Below are 14,957 nucleotides of genomic sequence, written 5' to 3' on the forward strand. Positions count from 1 at the left end.
CGGGGCTCCATAGATCCTCTGCAGCACAAATCAAAGCAGCTGCATCAAAGGAGACTGTGAAACAGGAAAGAGCTGCCTTCAAAGGCAGCCGGTGCCAGGCCAAGGAGAATTTATCTTTTATCGTTTTCTCCTGAAAGGGAGAGAATCCTGCCAGCCACACTTGGCTCTCCAGCCTGCTGCGGAAAGAGATGGGGGCAGCTCAGGTGTGCAATGTGGCCTGGGTGGGTGGGAGGGGATGTGGGATGGAGGGGATGTGGGATGGAGGGATGTGGGATGGAGGGGATGTGGGATGGAGGGATGTGGGATGGAGGGATGTGGGATAGAGGGATGTGGGATGGAGGGGATGTGGGATGGAGGGATGTGGGATGGAGGGATGTGGGATGGAGGGGATGTGAGATGGAAGGGATGCAGGAGAATGAAGGATGGTGTTGGTAGAGGAGAGGTGCTCTTTGGCACCAGCAGTGGCTGTAACACACAAGTTGCCTGAGCCTTAGAGAGCCTGGGAAGAGAGGCTGAATCATTGAATTACCAAGACTGGAAAAGATCTCTAAGACTGTCTAGTCCAACTGCCCAACTACCAAAAATAATTCCACACTAAACCATGTCCCTTAGTACCACTTCTCCACGCTTCTTTAACACCTCCAGGCACAGTGACTCATGGGCAGCCTGTTCCAGTGCCTGACCACTCTTATAGAGAAGAAACACTTCCTAATATCCAACTTGAAGACATCCAGGGTTAGGACTTGAAAGTCTCCTAAGCTGACCCATGCAACATCCCCTACAGACGGGATGAACAGCGTGGAATGTGTCTGCAGTGGGACCGCAAATGTTTCAGGCTGGTTTGCTGTTTCAGTATTTATGGCCCTTTTATTTGTGAATGCTGAAGAATATCAGCTTATCCTTGCAGGATGCTTGTGGAAAGGAAATGCATCTTGTCTCTCTAAGAGCACAAAATAGGGAATATTTCCATGCCATTTGGAAAAGCTGCTTTTACTATCTGCATAATAAATGTACAGGCCTCCAGCTTGCAGATAATTTGCAGAGGACAAGGTACTCTTGGTGAGGGTAAGAACCCATCTAAAATAAGCCTCTTTTGCCAGAAAAGCATTTAATTTGGATTTGGGTCAAGGTTTCAGGCTCATGCTAAGTGCCTTTTCAATCACACTCCGTGTGCACAGTGCCATCCTTCTGATGTGCAGAATGAAGAGGCCATGGGCACTGCGTCTCAAGGGTTCAAAAGGAATCTTTGTTTTCATCCCAAAGCAATTTCCCAATTATTTTTTCAGCTGAAATACACGTCTCATAGCTGGATCGCTTGGAACTCCAGGTCATTCTTACAAGCCATATTCTTGCTCCCCTCATGCCCACCATGCAGACCCTGCCTGTGCATGCATGGGCCCACAGCTGGAAGCACAGCTGCAGCCGATAACGGCAGAGCATTTAGCAGGGAGGCAGCCCAACTGGCGGTGTTGTTTCTCCAGCATCAATTATGAATGCTGCTCCAGGCATCCCCTGTCTGAACCCCGTGCTGCAGAGCATCGCTGTGCTGTGAGCTGCAATACAGCATCATCCTGTTCCTAGAAAAGCCTGATCTCTATGGAAGTCAGAAGCAGCGGGAGGAGAGCAGGGGCATCCTGCCCTTGTCTTGTTGGTCCCCAGGCTCAGAGCGCTGGCAGTGGCACCCTGTGTGCCAAATCAGACCTTTATTTTTTAATGCTTGTTAAGCTCTCAGCTGATAGGATCTCTCCGACTTCAGCATTTCCTTGTAGCTTAATTCCTGGTGTTTGAGGGAGGCTGGTGTTCTCCCAGCGTTGCCATAGTTACTGATGCATGCATTCCTCATTTCACACGCTAATGACTGTCCCAGCCCCTTGTTTGTGGAATAAACTGTGTAACCCTGAGAGTAGAATAGAACGAAACATTAAGGCAAAGGAAGAGAGAATGGGATGGGAGCAGCGGGCAGCCCAGTGCCGAGTGCCACTTTGTGTAAGCAGCCGGGCTAGCATCACTTCTGCTCAGCCCTGCTCTCTGATCCCTATCTCTGTGACAATAAGCTCTTTCACCATCCTTACAGCAGCAGTGGTTTAGGGAGCTCAGCCCGTTTAGCTTATTATAGAGCCGGCTGAGAAGAGACCTGATCGCAGACTTTAAGTACCTACGAGGGGAGGTGATGATGTGCGCTATTAAAGAGCTCTTTGCAGTGGCCGATAAAGACATCACAACGTCCAGCACTGACGATTCAGCAAATATCCTGAAAATGCAGTGAGCACTTTGTGTGTAAGTGCTGTTGGCTATCCAGAAGGTGCTGAGATGTGTGAGGAGCTCTCAGGGCTGCAGCGCACACTTTTACTGTGTACAGCAAGAAATGCTCAGGGAGGTGGTGGGGTCACTGTCCTTGGAGGTGTTTGAGAGCTGTGCAGGTGTGGCACTGAGGGATGTGGCCAGTTGGCATGGGGGGGGGGAGGGGTGGGTTGGGGTTGCACTTGGGGTTCTGAGAGGTCTCTTTCAACCTCTATGAAATCTTGTGTAATCATCCTAAGCCCCCAGATATGCCCAGCAAAGTGTGAGCAGGGTGTCCCAAATGGGCGAATGGACAGATGGACAAATCCTTGGAGCCATAGTAGGGATGAAGAACCAAAGACAGAAGAAGAAGCTGAGCAGAAGCCCTTCACAAAAGCATGGGAGGAGGTCTGTCTGCTTCACGCCTCTGACGCAGGTATGATCCCTGAAGATATGCAGAGCTTAAATTGCTTCTCCCCATCACCTCCATGGGCACAGGCACATGCCGAGCTCTCCCATCACCAGCACTGCAAACCTTTCAGCTCCCTTCCATGTCAGTTTTAGCTTATTTCTGCAAACATGATGAAGAAATCGCACGTGGAGAAAAGCAATTAAAAAGACACTTTTTTTTTTTTTGTTTAATTAAGATGTTAAACAGACAAAACTGGCATTGTCTTTGCACTTCAGCTCAAGGACATGGAAATAAGCCATTGCAGCATCATCTCCTGAACGGAATCCCATGGCTGGTTTTGTTTTATTGGATTGCTATCACTGTGATCTGCTGACCTAATCAAGGTAGGGAATATGGTGGCAAAAAGGGCTCGACTCCTGTCCCATGGCTAACCCCTACCTCTGCCACACGGGGGGGTAGCAGGGGAAATCCTGGTGCTGCTCTGGAGTTGAGCTCACAGCAGGTGTGAGCTCAAGGATTTGTTCTCTCCAAGGCTGCAAGTACAGAATGTCCATTCATGCCCTTTGGTTTACAACGAGGAATTCACACAGATCCTTTGTGATGGTTAATATCTGGAACTCCCATGGGCACCTCTGCTGCCCTTTGCTCTTGCAGGGGAATGACAATCTCTCCGTGCTGGCAATATTGTAGATCCATAGAATAATTAAGGCTGGAAAAGACCTCTAAGCTCATCCAGTCCAACCGTCCACCTACTACCAATATTGCTCCATGACCATGGCCCTATGTACTACATCTACACGTTTCTTGACCAACTCACCCAAAGCTTCTTTGAACACCCCCTCAGATGAAAGCAGGCTTACTCCTAGCACTAGGATTTAGTGAGTGGCAGCCCAGCTACGCTGGGGCAACAAACTGGGCTGAGCCTGGGCACTGGTTGTGCCCTAAGGCTGGGGGTGCCCAGGGCTTCCCTTCTTGCCTTCCATCCACACTATGCAGAACCTGACAGCAAGGAGTGTGTTCTGAGAAGCCTTCAGACTCCTGTGCAGCCTTTAAGTGCCGGGCTGACAGCAAAGCCCTTGGTTCTTCCCAGCACTGCGTGTGATTGACTCACACATTTCCCTTAATGAGCAATCTCTGGGCAGCAGAAAACAAGCACCAGAGGATGATTTCAAGAGAGCAAATAATGAGAAGAATGTCAAAAAGTAAAAAACGCCGGAAGAAAAAGTACTTGCAAAAAGCAGCCGTGGAGAGAAACCCAATAATGCAAGCCTGAGGGAAGCATTATCCTGAAGAGAAAAGAAGAAAAAGGATTTCTCCAAGTGGCAAACGGGGGGCACTCCTCACCTCCCCGCCTTGGAGCACAGGGGAGGAAAACCAGCCCTAGGATTGCATGCATTCCCTGAAGCAGCAGCAGCTCAGCCCTGCCCTCTGCCCCCAGCTCACAGCCCATGGGTTCTGCAGCATCCAAGGGTTTGGGACATGCTGGGGCTGCAGTGGTGAGTCCAAGCACAGGCTGAGTGCGTCGCCCATCTGCCAGCTTCACCCATGCTGCTTTTCTCCTGTTTCTTAGTAACTGCCTGATCCAGGTTATGTTAATATGGATTTAAATCCTCCAAAGAGCAGAAAATTAAGGGAAATTATGAATCAATTTACGTTTCATCTGATTCATAAACCTACACACTCTACAAAATGAGTTGATTCGAAATAATTAAAGTTAAGAATGTCCTCATCACCTCTTCAATAATTCTGCTAGATGCACCGTGTTTTCCTTGTCTTTACTTTCGCTCTCTTTAGCATTTCAAATTACACGTCTCTCTTTGTGTTCTTTTTCCAAGCTACCCCAAATTTAGCAGGCAATTAACAAAGTGATATGTAATAATAATGACAGCATTAATAATAGCAATAGGCGGTATGTGCAGCAGAGTGCCAAAGAAAGCAAGATGAACGGGAGCTCCTTGAGACAGAGCGCTTTGAAGAGCATCTCTGGAGCACTGTTATATAGCAGGGGGAAATGGGGGATGGATGAATCGTTTCACAGTGCTGTTTTCTCCATAATTCCTCCCCATCCAAACCCAGGAACCCTGATTTTGCACCCCAGGTTCAGGCAGGGGCAGGGCATGGGGCACGCACTGCTGGTGAAGCCTCTGTTTGCTACTTGAAGATGCTGCCCTACTTATTTAATCTTTCAGAAAGATGCCTGATGGGTTTTATAAAGTGTCTGAGCGCAGTTTGTGCTCTTGGGTTGCAGGAAATTAAATGCCTTTTGGTTGTCTCCTCAGGTAGTAAAGAATGAGTTTGGGAGACTTATTAAACTTCATTTCCATCTCCATCCCCAGCGAAGGCACACTAAATAACTCCATCTGGATGGCTTTGGGATATGTCATGGGCTTATCTCCTGGCCATGCAGCACCACGGATTATTACAACTTCAGAACTGCAAAAAGTCTCAGCCGTTCTCTCATTTATTGTATTCTATTTTTGTGCTCACATCTAACAATTGTAAACAGCTGTAACAGGTAAACTGTTAAAGCACAGGGGCACAGGCGAGGGGTGCAATCTGGGGCTGCTGGGCACCCAGAGAGTCCTTTCTTCCTCATAAAAATTACATTTCCACCATTGAAAGCCACTGGGCTTGTGCAAGTGGCGGAATTGATGCTCTCTGGCATTTGTTTTTCTCCGGAGATTTCTTTTACATTTTAGGGCCAGATGGGATTATTACGATCTGTGGGGTAGTGGCTGAAGAAGCTCACCTGATTCCTCCCTCAAGCCCTGAGTTCCTGGCTGAGCGACCACCCATCTGTGTGCGGAGAGCAGCCCGGCTGTCTTTAGAAAGCATCATCTGGCCCGTGGCCTGTCCCTGCAGCAGACCCCACATGCCCACATGCTGACCCCATGCTAAATAACCTCTCTGGGCCCTCCGGTACTTGGCAAGCAGGGGGACAGCACTTTGTCCGTGCTTGGGCCATCTCTGCATCGCCCGGCTGCAGCTCCCAGCCCTCTGATGATGACAGAGCCCTAATGACACCAGGGTAAAGCTCTCAGCATCACTTGTTTCCTTCCCTCTCAGCATCTAGAGCAATTGGAGAGATTTCCAGCTCACAGCCAGCACGAACCCGGCTGGCTGCTGCCATCTACGGCAGGATCACCGCAGCAGGACTGCGTGCCGGCTCCGCGTGTCCCTGCAGCCAAGGCACGGGGAGCACGGGAGCTACTCAGCCACGAGGGTTCCAGCTGTTCTTACCTCCTCACTACGTTTTTCAGCCCAAACCCAAGTTCTTCTCTTGGGAATTTGGCCCTTGTGTGCTAGCTGCTGTGTGCTGCTGAGTATGGGGCTGCGTCGTGGCGGCTACGTGAACTGCTTCACCTACATGCCGCGGTGGGGGATGAGGAATTAAGCAGCCTCTAATTTTATCATCAGGGTTTATTAAGTTAATTAAATACTGTGGACGCACTCTGTTAATCAGCTTTGCAATGGCAGAGCGGTTTCAGCAGAAGCTGAGGAGATGCTGACCGTGCAAAATCCTATTTCTGTGACATAGAGCCGAGGGGACATTGGGTCCTCAGCAGGCACAGAGGGGGTGAATTTGAAATATGAAAGCATGTTGACTGCACCTGTTTTGAAATAAAGGGAAGGAAGTGTTTTCCTGGTGGTGAAAGGAAAGGGTCAGGAGGAAAACATGACTGGTGGCCTTGGGACAGCTCTGCGTGGCACGGTGGCACCACTGTCCCTGCACCAATGGCACACTACAGTGTGGTCAGAAATAAGCGTTCCCAAAGAAAGAGGAAGCTGCAGTTCTATAAGAGAAAGGAATGAACTGGACAACCAGCATAGGGGGCCCTGCCCCTGCTCCTTTCCTATTTAAAAACATAAGTAACACCACGTGCGCTTTGCTTAGGGAGGTGATTTCAGCATCTGTCCTGGCTGCTGGAGCACCTTGTAGCAGTACAGTCTTGTGCTCAAATGGTTGTTAGAGGACGGGATGGTTTGCTGTTGCTTTCAAATAGACAAAGAAAAGCAACATCTGCTCTGTGAATGGGCTCCCGAGGAGAATTTGGAAGAGAACGGGAAAGAGTTGAATCAGCAAGAATCTCTCTTGGAAGAACATGTATTTTTAGCCCTCGCATGCCCCATCCCTCCATATCCCCACAGGCTGGTGACATCTGGGGAGGATTTTTGGTTGGAAAGTAGAGCCAGGAGCCCCAATAATAAGACAGAGGTAAAACAGGAGAAGTTCCTAATGAGAGCTCAGTAATGAGTGCCGGGCTGCTCGCTTCCATCACGTAGAGAAGTGAGCCGTAAATCAGGCCAGCGACTGCCGTGCGCTCTGCGAGGGCTCTCAGAGCAGTAGGAAAAAGTCATCCATCACTGGTAACAGGAGTAGGATCTGAGTTTCAATTACAGATTCTCAAGCTTTGCATTTGCAATTGTTTGGAAACAAAGTCCTCTTTAATTCCTTGCTTAGCACTGTGACTGGGCTGAGCAGATTGGGCTGAGGAGGAGAAGGAAGGGAAAACCAGGGTGGGATCCAAGAGCTGTATGTTCCCTTATGGGGGACACGAGCTCAACTCCTGCCCTTTGGGTTTCACCGGTGGGTGGGATGAGGCTGTCCCAGTCCTCAGTGAACCATCCTTCCCAGTCCCTATATGTCATGGTGTTGAAATTTATTATTCTGGTAATTTACAAGGCAATTAAAGAAAGGGGCCGTGTGTCTGATTATACAGCAGATAAGCCTTGGCAAATTATAGCCATATTAAAGGTAGATCCAATTAGCCACAGCGATCATGGGGGAGAGCACCCACAGTGATGGCTCCTCCTTGCTCCCTGCTGTGACAGTGTGTGCAGCTCATTCCCCTCCCTCAGTGCACCTGCAGAGGTGATGTAAGGAGACGGAACTTAAGCGTGGTGGTTGGGTGCAGGGAGGCAAGTGGTGTCAGATGGCTGTGCCCAGCCCATGCTGCAGGTGCTTCCAGCCCTGTCTGGGAGCTGGGAAAGGACTGACTCAGAACTGTAGGGCTTAGAAGCCCTGGAGACCATCTAGTCCAATGTGGGGCTGTGTGCTGTGCCTGCTGTGAGATAAGAAGTGCTGTGTAAGCACTGAGGGGTAAGCACTGATTTGCAGGTGCACAGCTGTTAATACACACATTGATACATCTGCCAGTAGTTACTGTAACTGGTTGTGCTGAGGCTGTGGTTTGTGGGGGGCTTCCAAAAACTTGGGATAACTGTGAATTGAAAGGTTGTTCTGTTAACACTTTGCTCCCACTCTGCTGGTTATCAAAGGCAGATCTGTGGCTTTAAAAGCACCCCTGAAGCTGTTCCCGGTTACACCTCTAAAATAAACACACACGTGCATGTTTGGCTGATGTGAGCGAGCGCTGCCAGCTTCCCAGAACAAAACGTCACCAAACGCCAGCGAGTTCCTGACCTTAATTCTAGCATACTTGCCTTCCTCCCTTCCTGAACTTTCGGCTTCCTTTCCAATCGTTGCAATTTAGATGTTAATCACCCGGTTTTATTAGGCAGAAAACGGGCTGCTCTCAGTGCCGCCCTGCTGCGCCGTGCAGGTGGCAGAGGGACGGTGTGACCGCAGGGACGCTTCGTGCGAAGCGCAGAGGCAGAGCTGCGGGCTGGGACTCGGGGTCGGTGAGCGCTCTGGCGTTGCGCTTCGCAGCCGGGAGGTGGCAGGGCAGGGCCAGGAATCGCCATCCTAGCGGGCAGCTGCTGCCCGTGCCCCGGAGGGGACCCCGGTGCCACCCCGGTGCCCACGTCGGGACCCCGAGCAGCCCGCAGCGCTCCGTCCCGGCCAACCCCAAGCGCCTGAGCTCGTTCAAGCAACCCCATTTATTTGGACGGCGGATTCCTTCCCACCGTGCCGGTGGTGCGTTTGTGTCCCTGCCCTGTGTGACGCCAGCCTGCTGCCACCCTCCCGTGTGGCACTGGGGACCTTTGTCCCCGCCACCCATTGTGCAAGTGCGGGCAAAGTGCCCGGCCTCGACGGGGCGGAAGCGGACAGGGCTGAAACAACAAGCGAACAACCGGTCGCACCGCTTGTGTGTGTGGCTGTGGGGTGTAATTGCTGCTTTGGGAAGGGAGGGAATGGGCTCTGGGCTTGCAGGACAAACACGGTGCGAGGGTTTGGTGCCCTCCATGCTCACTGGGGGGATCTGGAGGGCCACCGAGTCTGGTGTGTTGGAGTGGGGCCTGGCCAGGTGCTCCCAGCGTGGGCTGGTGGAGGGTCCAGGGTTGGGCATTGACTCTTCCAGGAGTCACTGCTATGATATAAGCTTATGAGGAAAGTGGAGCTGAGTGAAATGTCACACACATCTCTGCAGAGTGCTGCAGGTGGGGATTTGGGCTGCTGAAGAGCAGCTTTGTCATATGTTGTGGCTTGCTGGCACGGGAAGCCCAAAGACTGAGAAGTGCATCCTTTGGCTCCAGGCTTGCTCTGGGCACTGCTGCAGCTAACACAGCTGTGCTGGGCTGCACAGGGCTGGAATCCTCAGGAGGCCTCTCAAGTGACTGCATGATTCCCAGCACCTGGGATTGAAGTGCTGTCAGCTGAACCTTCCTGAGAGGTGGAACAACAACTTCAGCCAGAGCCCAGAGCACCAAAGGCTGAGGCACAGACCCAGCCTCAGCGCTATCCACCCACACTGCTTTCTGCTTGCCCCAGACTCAAGCTTTACACTGTAGGCTGTGTGACTGTCCCCCTGGCAGGAGCAAGGGGTCAAAGTGCTGGAGACAAAACAAGCATTCCCACACACCTCGTGGCACTGCCGAGCACAGGCAGCTCTTATCTCCTTGGTGCCTGGCCCTGCCTCTGGCTGCTGCTGGTTCCAGAAAGTCCGCTCCAATGGGAGGAAGCAAAACACTTTTTCAGATGTGGCTGAAACAGTGCAGCTCTAAACAAAGTTTCACTGTGCTGAATTTGCACAGAGAACAGCCCCGGATCTGCTGTGCAAGGCTGGGTTGGGGGCAGAGCCTTCTGCCTGCTGGCTGAGGTTAGGGCCCCAGCTCATGCTCAGTGCCACACAGGTGGGCTCCTGTGTGAGAGGAAAGCAGCACTGGGGTGTCTTCAGCAAGGTGGGACTGATGTGTAGTGTTTGAGGGCTTTTACAGGGTTTGGTGTGGCCAGGTTGCAAAGCCTAAGACAAGATCGTATCACTTCTAGTTACTTGGTTTCCATGACTTTTGGTATTTGCAAGGGGTAGGGCTCCACGTGGCCGCTCATCGCCAGGGTTCAGGGTAGCTCCAAGCACCCCCACTCAGCATCCCAGGGCACAGCTCCCTACCTGGGGAGCTCCCGTGCTCTCCACCCTTATAAAAATCCTTTTCCTTGAGCCCTCCGCAGCGCTGGGGTGCAGAGCCGGGGCCGCGCACTAGGTGTCAGCGGTGCCTCCGTCAGCTCCCCTTTCGGGTGCTTTTTTTATTTTGATTCAATTATTTATTTTTTTGAAATCCTCCCGGCCCCTCCCTCCCCGGGGCAGCGGGGCTGCGCCGCGCTCCGCGCCCCCCGCTCCTCCCTTCCTCGGCGCTGCGCGGCGGCGCGATCCCGCCCCGGGGGCGGCCGGCGGTGCGGGGCGGAGGTTGCGCGGCGGCGGCGGCGCCGGGCGCGCTGCGGGGCTGCCCGGCCACCGCGGGGCCGCCATGCCCGCCAAGTCCAAGTACAACCTGGTGGACGACCGGCACGACCTCCGCATCCCCTTGCACAACGAGGACGCTTTCCAGCACGGCATCTGCTTCGAGGCCAAGGTGGGCAGCGAGCGCGCGTCCCCCGGTGCTCCCCGTTCCCCAGCTCTCCCGTGATTTTCTTTTTTTGTTTCTCCGCTTGCCCCTGGGAGCCCTTTCCCCCAGACTCGGCTGCCGAGAGTTGAGTGAGTCTTTCCGACCATCCCAAAAGGGGTAGAAGCTGGCCGGGTGGGTCAGGCTGTGACCCTGCTCCTTCACCCTTCCTTAGCATCACATAGGAGCATCGGCCCTGGGGTGCAGGTGGGGTCGGGAGCCCCTTACCCCGGCTCTCCCCAATACAAAGAGCTTGCGGTGAAGAGGTGGAGGGACTGCGTGCCATGTGCTGAGCTCTGGGAGAGGTCAGCGCTGGTCCCAAGCAAACACTTGCTGTTTCCCCTTGCAAATATAAATCATCCTCGCCAGTGTGTTTGGCAGGAAGCTCTGGTGGTTTTTTTTTATTCTGGGACATCTCAGGCTCGTACTGCATTGTGGTGTCCCACGGCTCTGGTGCTTGCAGCCCAAGAGAGCTGAGCATTTGTCTGCTTTGCCCAGCCACGGGCAGGTAGCTGGGGGAAGATAGCAATGGAATTTGGAAAGCAAAGACATTAAATCACTGTCTCCATGGCTATTCATGGAGTTGCAGTTGTCACATCAATGAGCTATTCCAGTGAGTCTGGACTGGAAAAAAACCAGTCTAGAAGAGTTTCTGAGCAGCACCCATCCCTTGTATCCCATTGCCCAGAGGTGCTGGCAGGGGACAGATCTGAGCCCTGGCATCCAGTTCTGCATGGTGCCTTGAGGACAACCCCATGTCCTGCTGCTGGGCACGGGGGCTGCGTGTTCCCTGTGCTCCCAGCTGGCAGGGTCTGCAGAGAGCAGCACGGTGCAGTTGTCTATGGAGCAAACTTACAACCTGCTTTGGAACTGCTCCTGGGAATGTCTGGGTTTTTCATCCATTTCTCCTGGGTTACTGCAGCTGGTTGCAGTGTTATTGCCAGCACCTGCTGCACAGCAGCTCCCTTTTCAATCACTTTGTAGGTCTTGGCTGCTCTGCCCCTTCCCTGTCTGGCTTAGGCAGGGTGGGAGCAGGGGCTTGGGGTGAAGAGGAGGATGTGGCTTTATTGCCCGTGGTCTGCTCGCTGCTCGTCTCTTCTCTGTGGGGTTCTGGGGCGGTGCGTGTGAGTCTTTGTTAGCTCCTCTTTCTCTTATTTTGTATCCTGTGGCACACATTCATGCCAAGCACGAGCTGCATGAAGCCCTGCTCTTGAATTTGTGTATTTCTCCAGCAGCTCCCGATGCCAGATGCAGAATGCAGATGGCTTAGGCAATTACTCCATCCTTTTATTAGATTGGTGGAGATTAATTAAATGCTTACACTCCTTTAGTTCCTTTTATCCCCATGAATCTTGAGCACTGAAACTCACACAGCTCTCATTGGAGAGAGGTGCAGAGCACGCGTCCCACTGGGTGGGGAAATGGGAGGCTTGGATTTGGAGCAGAGCAACACCAAAAGGAGAAATCCATCCCTGCCAGCCCTTGGCAGGAATAATCCTGTGTTTTTGTGTGCTGGGGCAGCCCTGGGAGCTACGGGGCATTGCGAGCAGCCTGGCCTCTGCCTTCAGCTGCGCCTTGCTCCTCCTCCACTTCTCCCTGATACCCAGTGTTGGTCCCATGCCCACCACCTTTGTTCTTGTTGCAGTTGGGATGTCCAGATTTGGCCCTTTCCAAGCACGGGATGATGAGCGCATGAGGTTCTGCTGAGGGTTCTGCCACCAGGGCTGTTTGCAGCCACAAACTCTGGCATAGGGATGCTCTCCAAGCAGGGCACTCTCCAAGCCTTACGGTAATCCATTGTCTGGAGATAAACCCAGTAACTGGAGAATCATGCTCCATCTTCTCAGGGAGTAGTAATGCTGTTCACTTTTTGATCTGTTTTTGCTGGCCACCTTTCTTGGCACTGAAAGTCTCCGCATCTTTGAAGTGCCTCGATCAAGCTGGTGGGAATTGGAGGAGCTGGCTTCACTTTCTGCCCATTGTGGTCAGAACTGTTGGATTAAATCAAGAGCTGGGCCTCTTGGGTGTGCTGAAGCGCTTGGATGAAAGAGCTGCGAGCTGCAGTGTGTCGCAGGGGAGCTGGCATGAATCCCCACTTGTGCAATGGTTTCCTGTTTAAATAGATGGGTATTTAAAGAATAAAGACACCTTCTGTCCACCTCTTCCCATCACGGCTCCTCCAGTTGGAGCAGGCTGAAGGGCACATGAGCCTGCTTTGTTTTCCCAAAGAGAAAACTGGGGGATGAAATCCAAGGGCAGCTCAGGTGTTGGAGAAAGAGATGCCTGGGGTGCCCATGCAGAGCCACCAGGACGTGCCCTGCCAGCAGGCCTGTGAGCAGATAAATGCGGGTTGGTTGGAGGATTGCTGCTGTTGTTGGCTGCAGGTTGGTGTGGGGATTTGGGTGGGCTTTTTTTAAAATTTTATACTCCCCTTAGAGGATCTTGGCAACCGTGCATTTTCTGTCATGTTTGTCAGTACTTTTCTCCACTTTCGTGCGTGGGAAACTGAGAATGAACCGAGCATCTGCCACTGTCTATGTTTGGAGACGGGACATGGAAGAGACTTTGCTCGGATCCAGTGTGTTCCTTCCTGCGGATCCTGCCAGATCCAGGCAGACTTGCCTGCCTGCCCCTCACAGGCCTGTGCCAGTGCCAGCAAATGTCAGAGTTTGAAGCAGGAGAGATGCAGGCACCTCCAACCTGGGCCATCCATCTCTGTGCCCTGCTGCAGGCTGCCTTTGTAGGCATTTCTCCATCCTCTGCTTGTTGGCGGCCGGGCAGTGCTGGGAGTTGGAAGCAGTTTGCTCGAAGCTTATACCTCCAGGTGCCTGGGAGAGGTTTGGCAGCAGTGCTTGGGGGTGTTGGTGCTGGCAGCTCTTGAACACGGCGCGCTCAGCAAGGTCTGCTCACCAGGAGCAAAGCTGCAGCGCGGGATTGCTCGCTGCAGGCTATAAATAACCTTGCCGAGCACCACAGAAGTTCTCCTCTGCAGCAGTGGCATATTTTTGCCATACTTGTTAAGTCAGTTTGGAGGCTGCTCGCTGGTGCTCCCAGCAAAACTCTCTGCCGGGACTTGGCAGAGCTGCAGAGAGGGGCCCTGGGGCGGCTCTGTGGCTGTGCAGCAGAACTCGGAGCGCAGTGTGTGCACAAGGATGGAGCACAGGCAGTGGTTTCCCATCCTATTGGGAGTTCATCCTCCCAGAGCCTGGCACTGCTTCCTCTTTGCCAGTGATAAAAGAGTTCCCAAACCTCTCCTCTGGGTCTTTTTGAAGGAGACAGTATAGTGTGTTCACCGCCTTCTGGCACAATGCTGTCCCACCAGCCCTGTCCCCAGTTGATGCGGACTGGCAGGCTGCAGGCTCCTGGGCACATGACTGGCCAGGGCTGGGAAGAAGAGGCTTTTCCATTGAAGTCAGCTGGCACATCAACTTTTCCATTCCTGCCAGCTCAGTTCTGCCCTGCTGGTTGTGAGCAAGCCCTTACAGGGAACAACAGGGGGTGGGATGTGTCCCCCTGGGCTGCTCTGGGAAAGCAGTTCCAGCAAGACAAGGGCTCCCACAGACCCATCTACAGGCAGCAATGATGGAATCACAGCCATGGGTTTTCCCATTGTGCTGCCCCATGCTTTGGGGTGTGCTTCCCCTTGCCTGCCCTGACACCTGGTGCAATCTCTGGCTTGACTTTTCGCTCCCATGCTACAGTGTCTATGGCAGTGCAACAGTGCAGGGAGCAAAGCAGAAAAATGCTGTCCTGCTTCTCATGGGAGCTAGCACAGTAGCTGGGGAACCCAGGCAGGATTTGGGACTGGTGCCGCCTCCAGCTCCCACACCAGCAGCTCTGCCCCCGCTGCTGGCTTCTTATCTCAGGGCAGCTCTTGGGGCTGGCGAGGCTCCAGGAGGCTGCTTTGGGCTTTCCCAGCGGGATGATTCAGCCCTGACCTTTGCACGATGCTGGGCTGCGGGGTGCTGACATGCTTGCTCTTCATGAAGGCTTTCCTGGTCCCACGGACACCGCCTGGGAGGCATCCCTGTGTTTTCAGGCAGATCACCTTCTCAAGGGAATTTGCTTCTGAGGGGGCAGGAGAGCAATAAACAACCTCAAGGAAATGAAAAAACACCAAGAAAATACAGAAGCTAAATAATTTGTGCAAACATTGCAAAATGCATTTCCCAGATTTCTTGTGTTTATTTTCCTCCTGCCTGGGGAGAGCTGGTATTTCTCTGAGCTGGCAAGGGCCCGTGGGCATGCTGCCTGTCCTCCCGGGGGATGGGGAGGCTGCACAGGGCGGCCCTGCTCCCAGCAGCAGCTCTGGATGTTCCCACACCTCTTCCTCAAGCAAAGCTGAGAGCTGCGGGTAGGAGGGCTGGGGGTGCTGATAAGCACCATGCTTTCTCACGCCATCCTCACTCCTTCACACTGGAAGGCTGACCTCTCCGGCTGCGTTTTTTGGGGGATACTCATCACACTGCAAGGCTTTGTCTGT

At 52.9% G+C, this 14,957-nt stretch overlaps 1 protein-coding gene across 3 annotated transcripts in view; it reads left to right on the plus strand.

Annotated features, from left to right (window-relative positions):
- Positions 1–10,137: 10,137 nt before the first annotated feature.
- NOS1AP (nitric oxide synthase 1 adaptor protein) overlaps positions 10,138–14,957 on the plus strand; it is a 31,290-nt gene continuing 26,470 nt past the window's right edge. Inside the window, exon 1 of one of the 3 annotated variants that reach the window (XM_085232106.1) lies at positions 10,138–10,444. In XM_085232106.1, coding sequence (XP_085088232.1) covers positions 10,340–10,444 — 105 coding nt within the window. In that variant the 5' untranslated portion in view covers positions 10,138–10,339. The remainder of the gene's footprint in view (positions 10,445–14,957) is intronic. The other 2 variants (XM_085232107.1, XM_085232110.1) reach the window with 2 other exon arrangements.

The sequence above is a fragment of the Meleagris gallopavo genome, chromosome 10 (assembly GCF_905368555.1).
Source record: "Meleagris gallopavo chromosome 10, MGAL_WU_HG_1.1, whole genome shotgun sequence".
In the NCBI taxonomy this organism is placed as follows: Eukaryota; Metazoa; Chordata; class Aves; order Galliformes; family Phasianidae; genus Meleagris; species Meleagris gallopavo.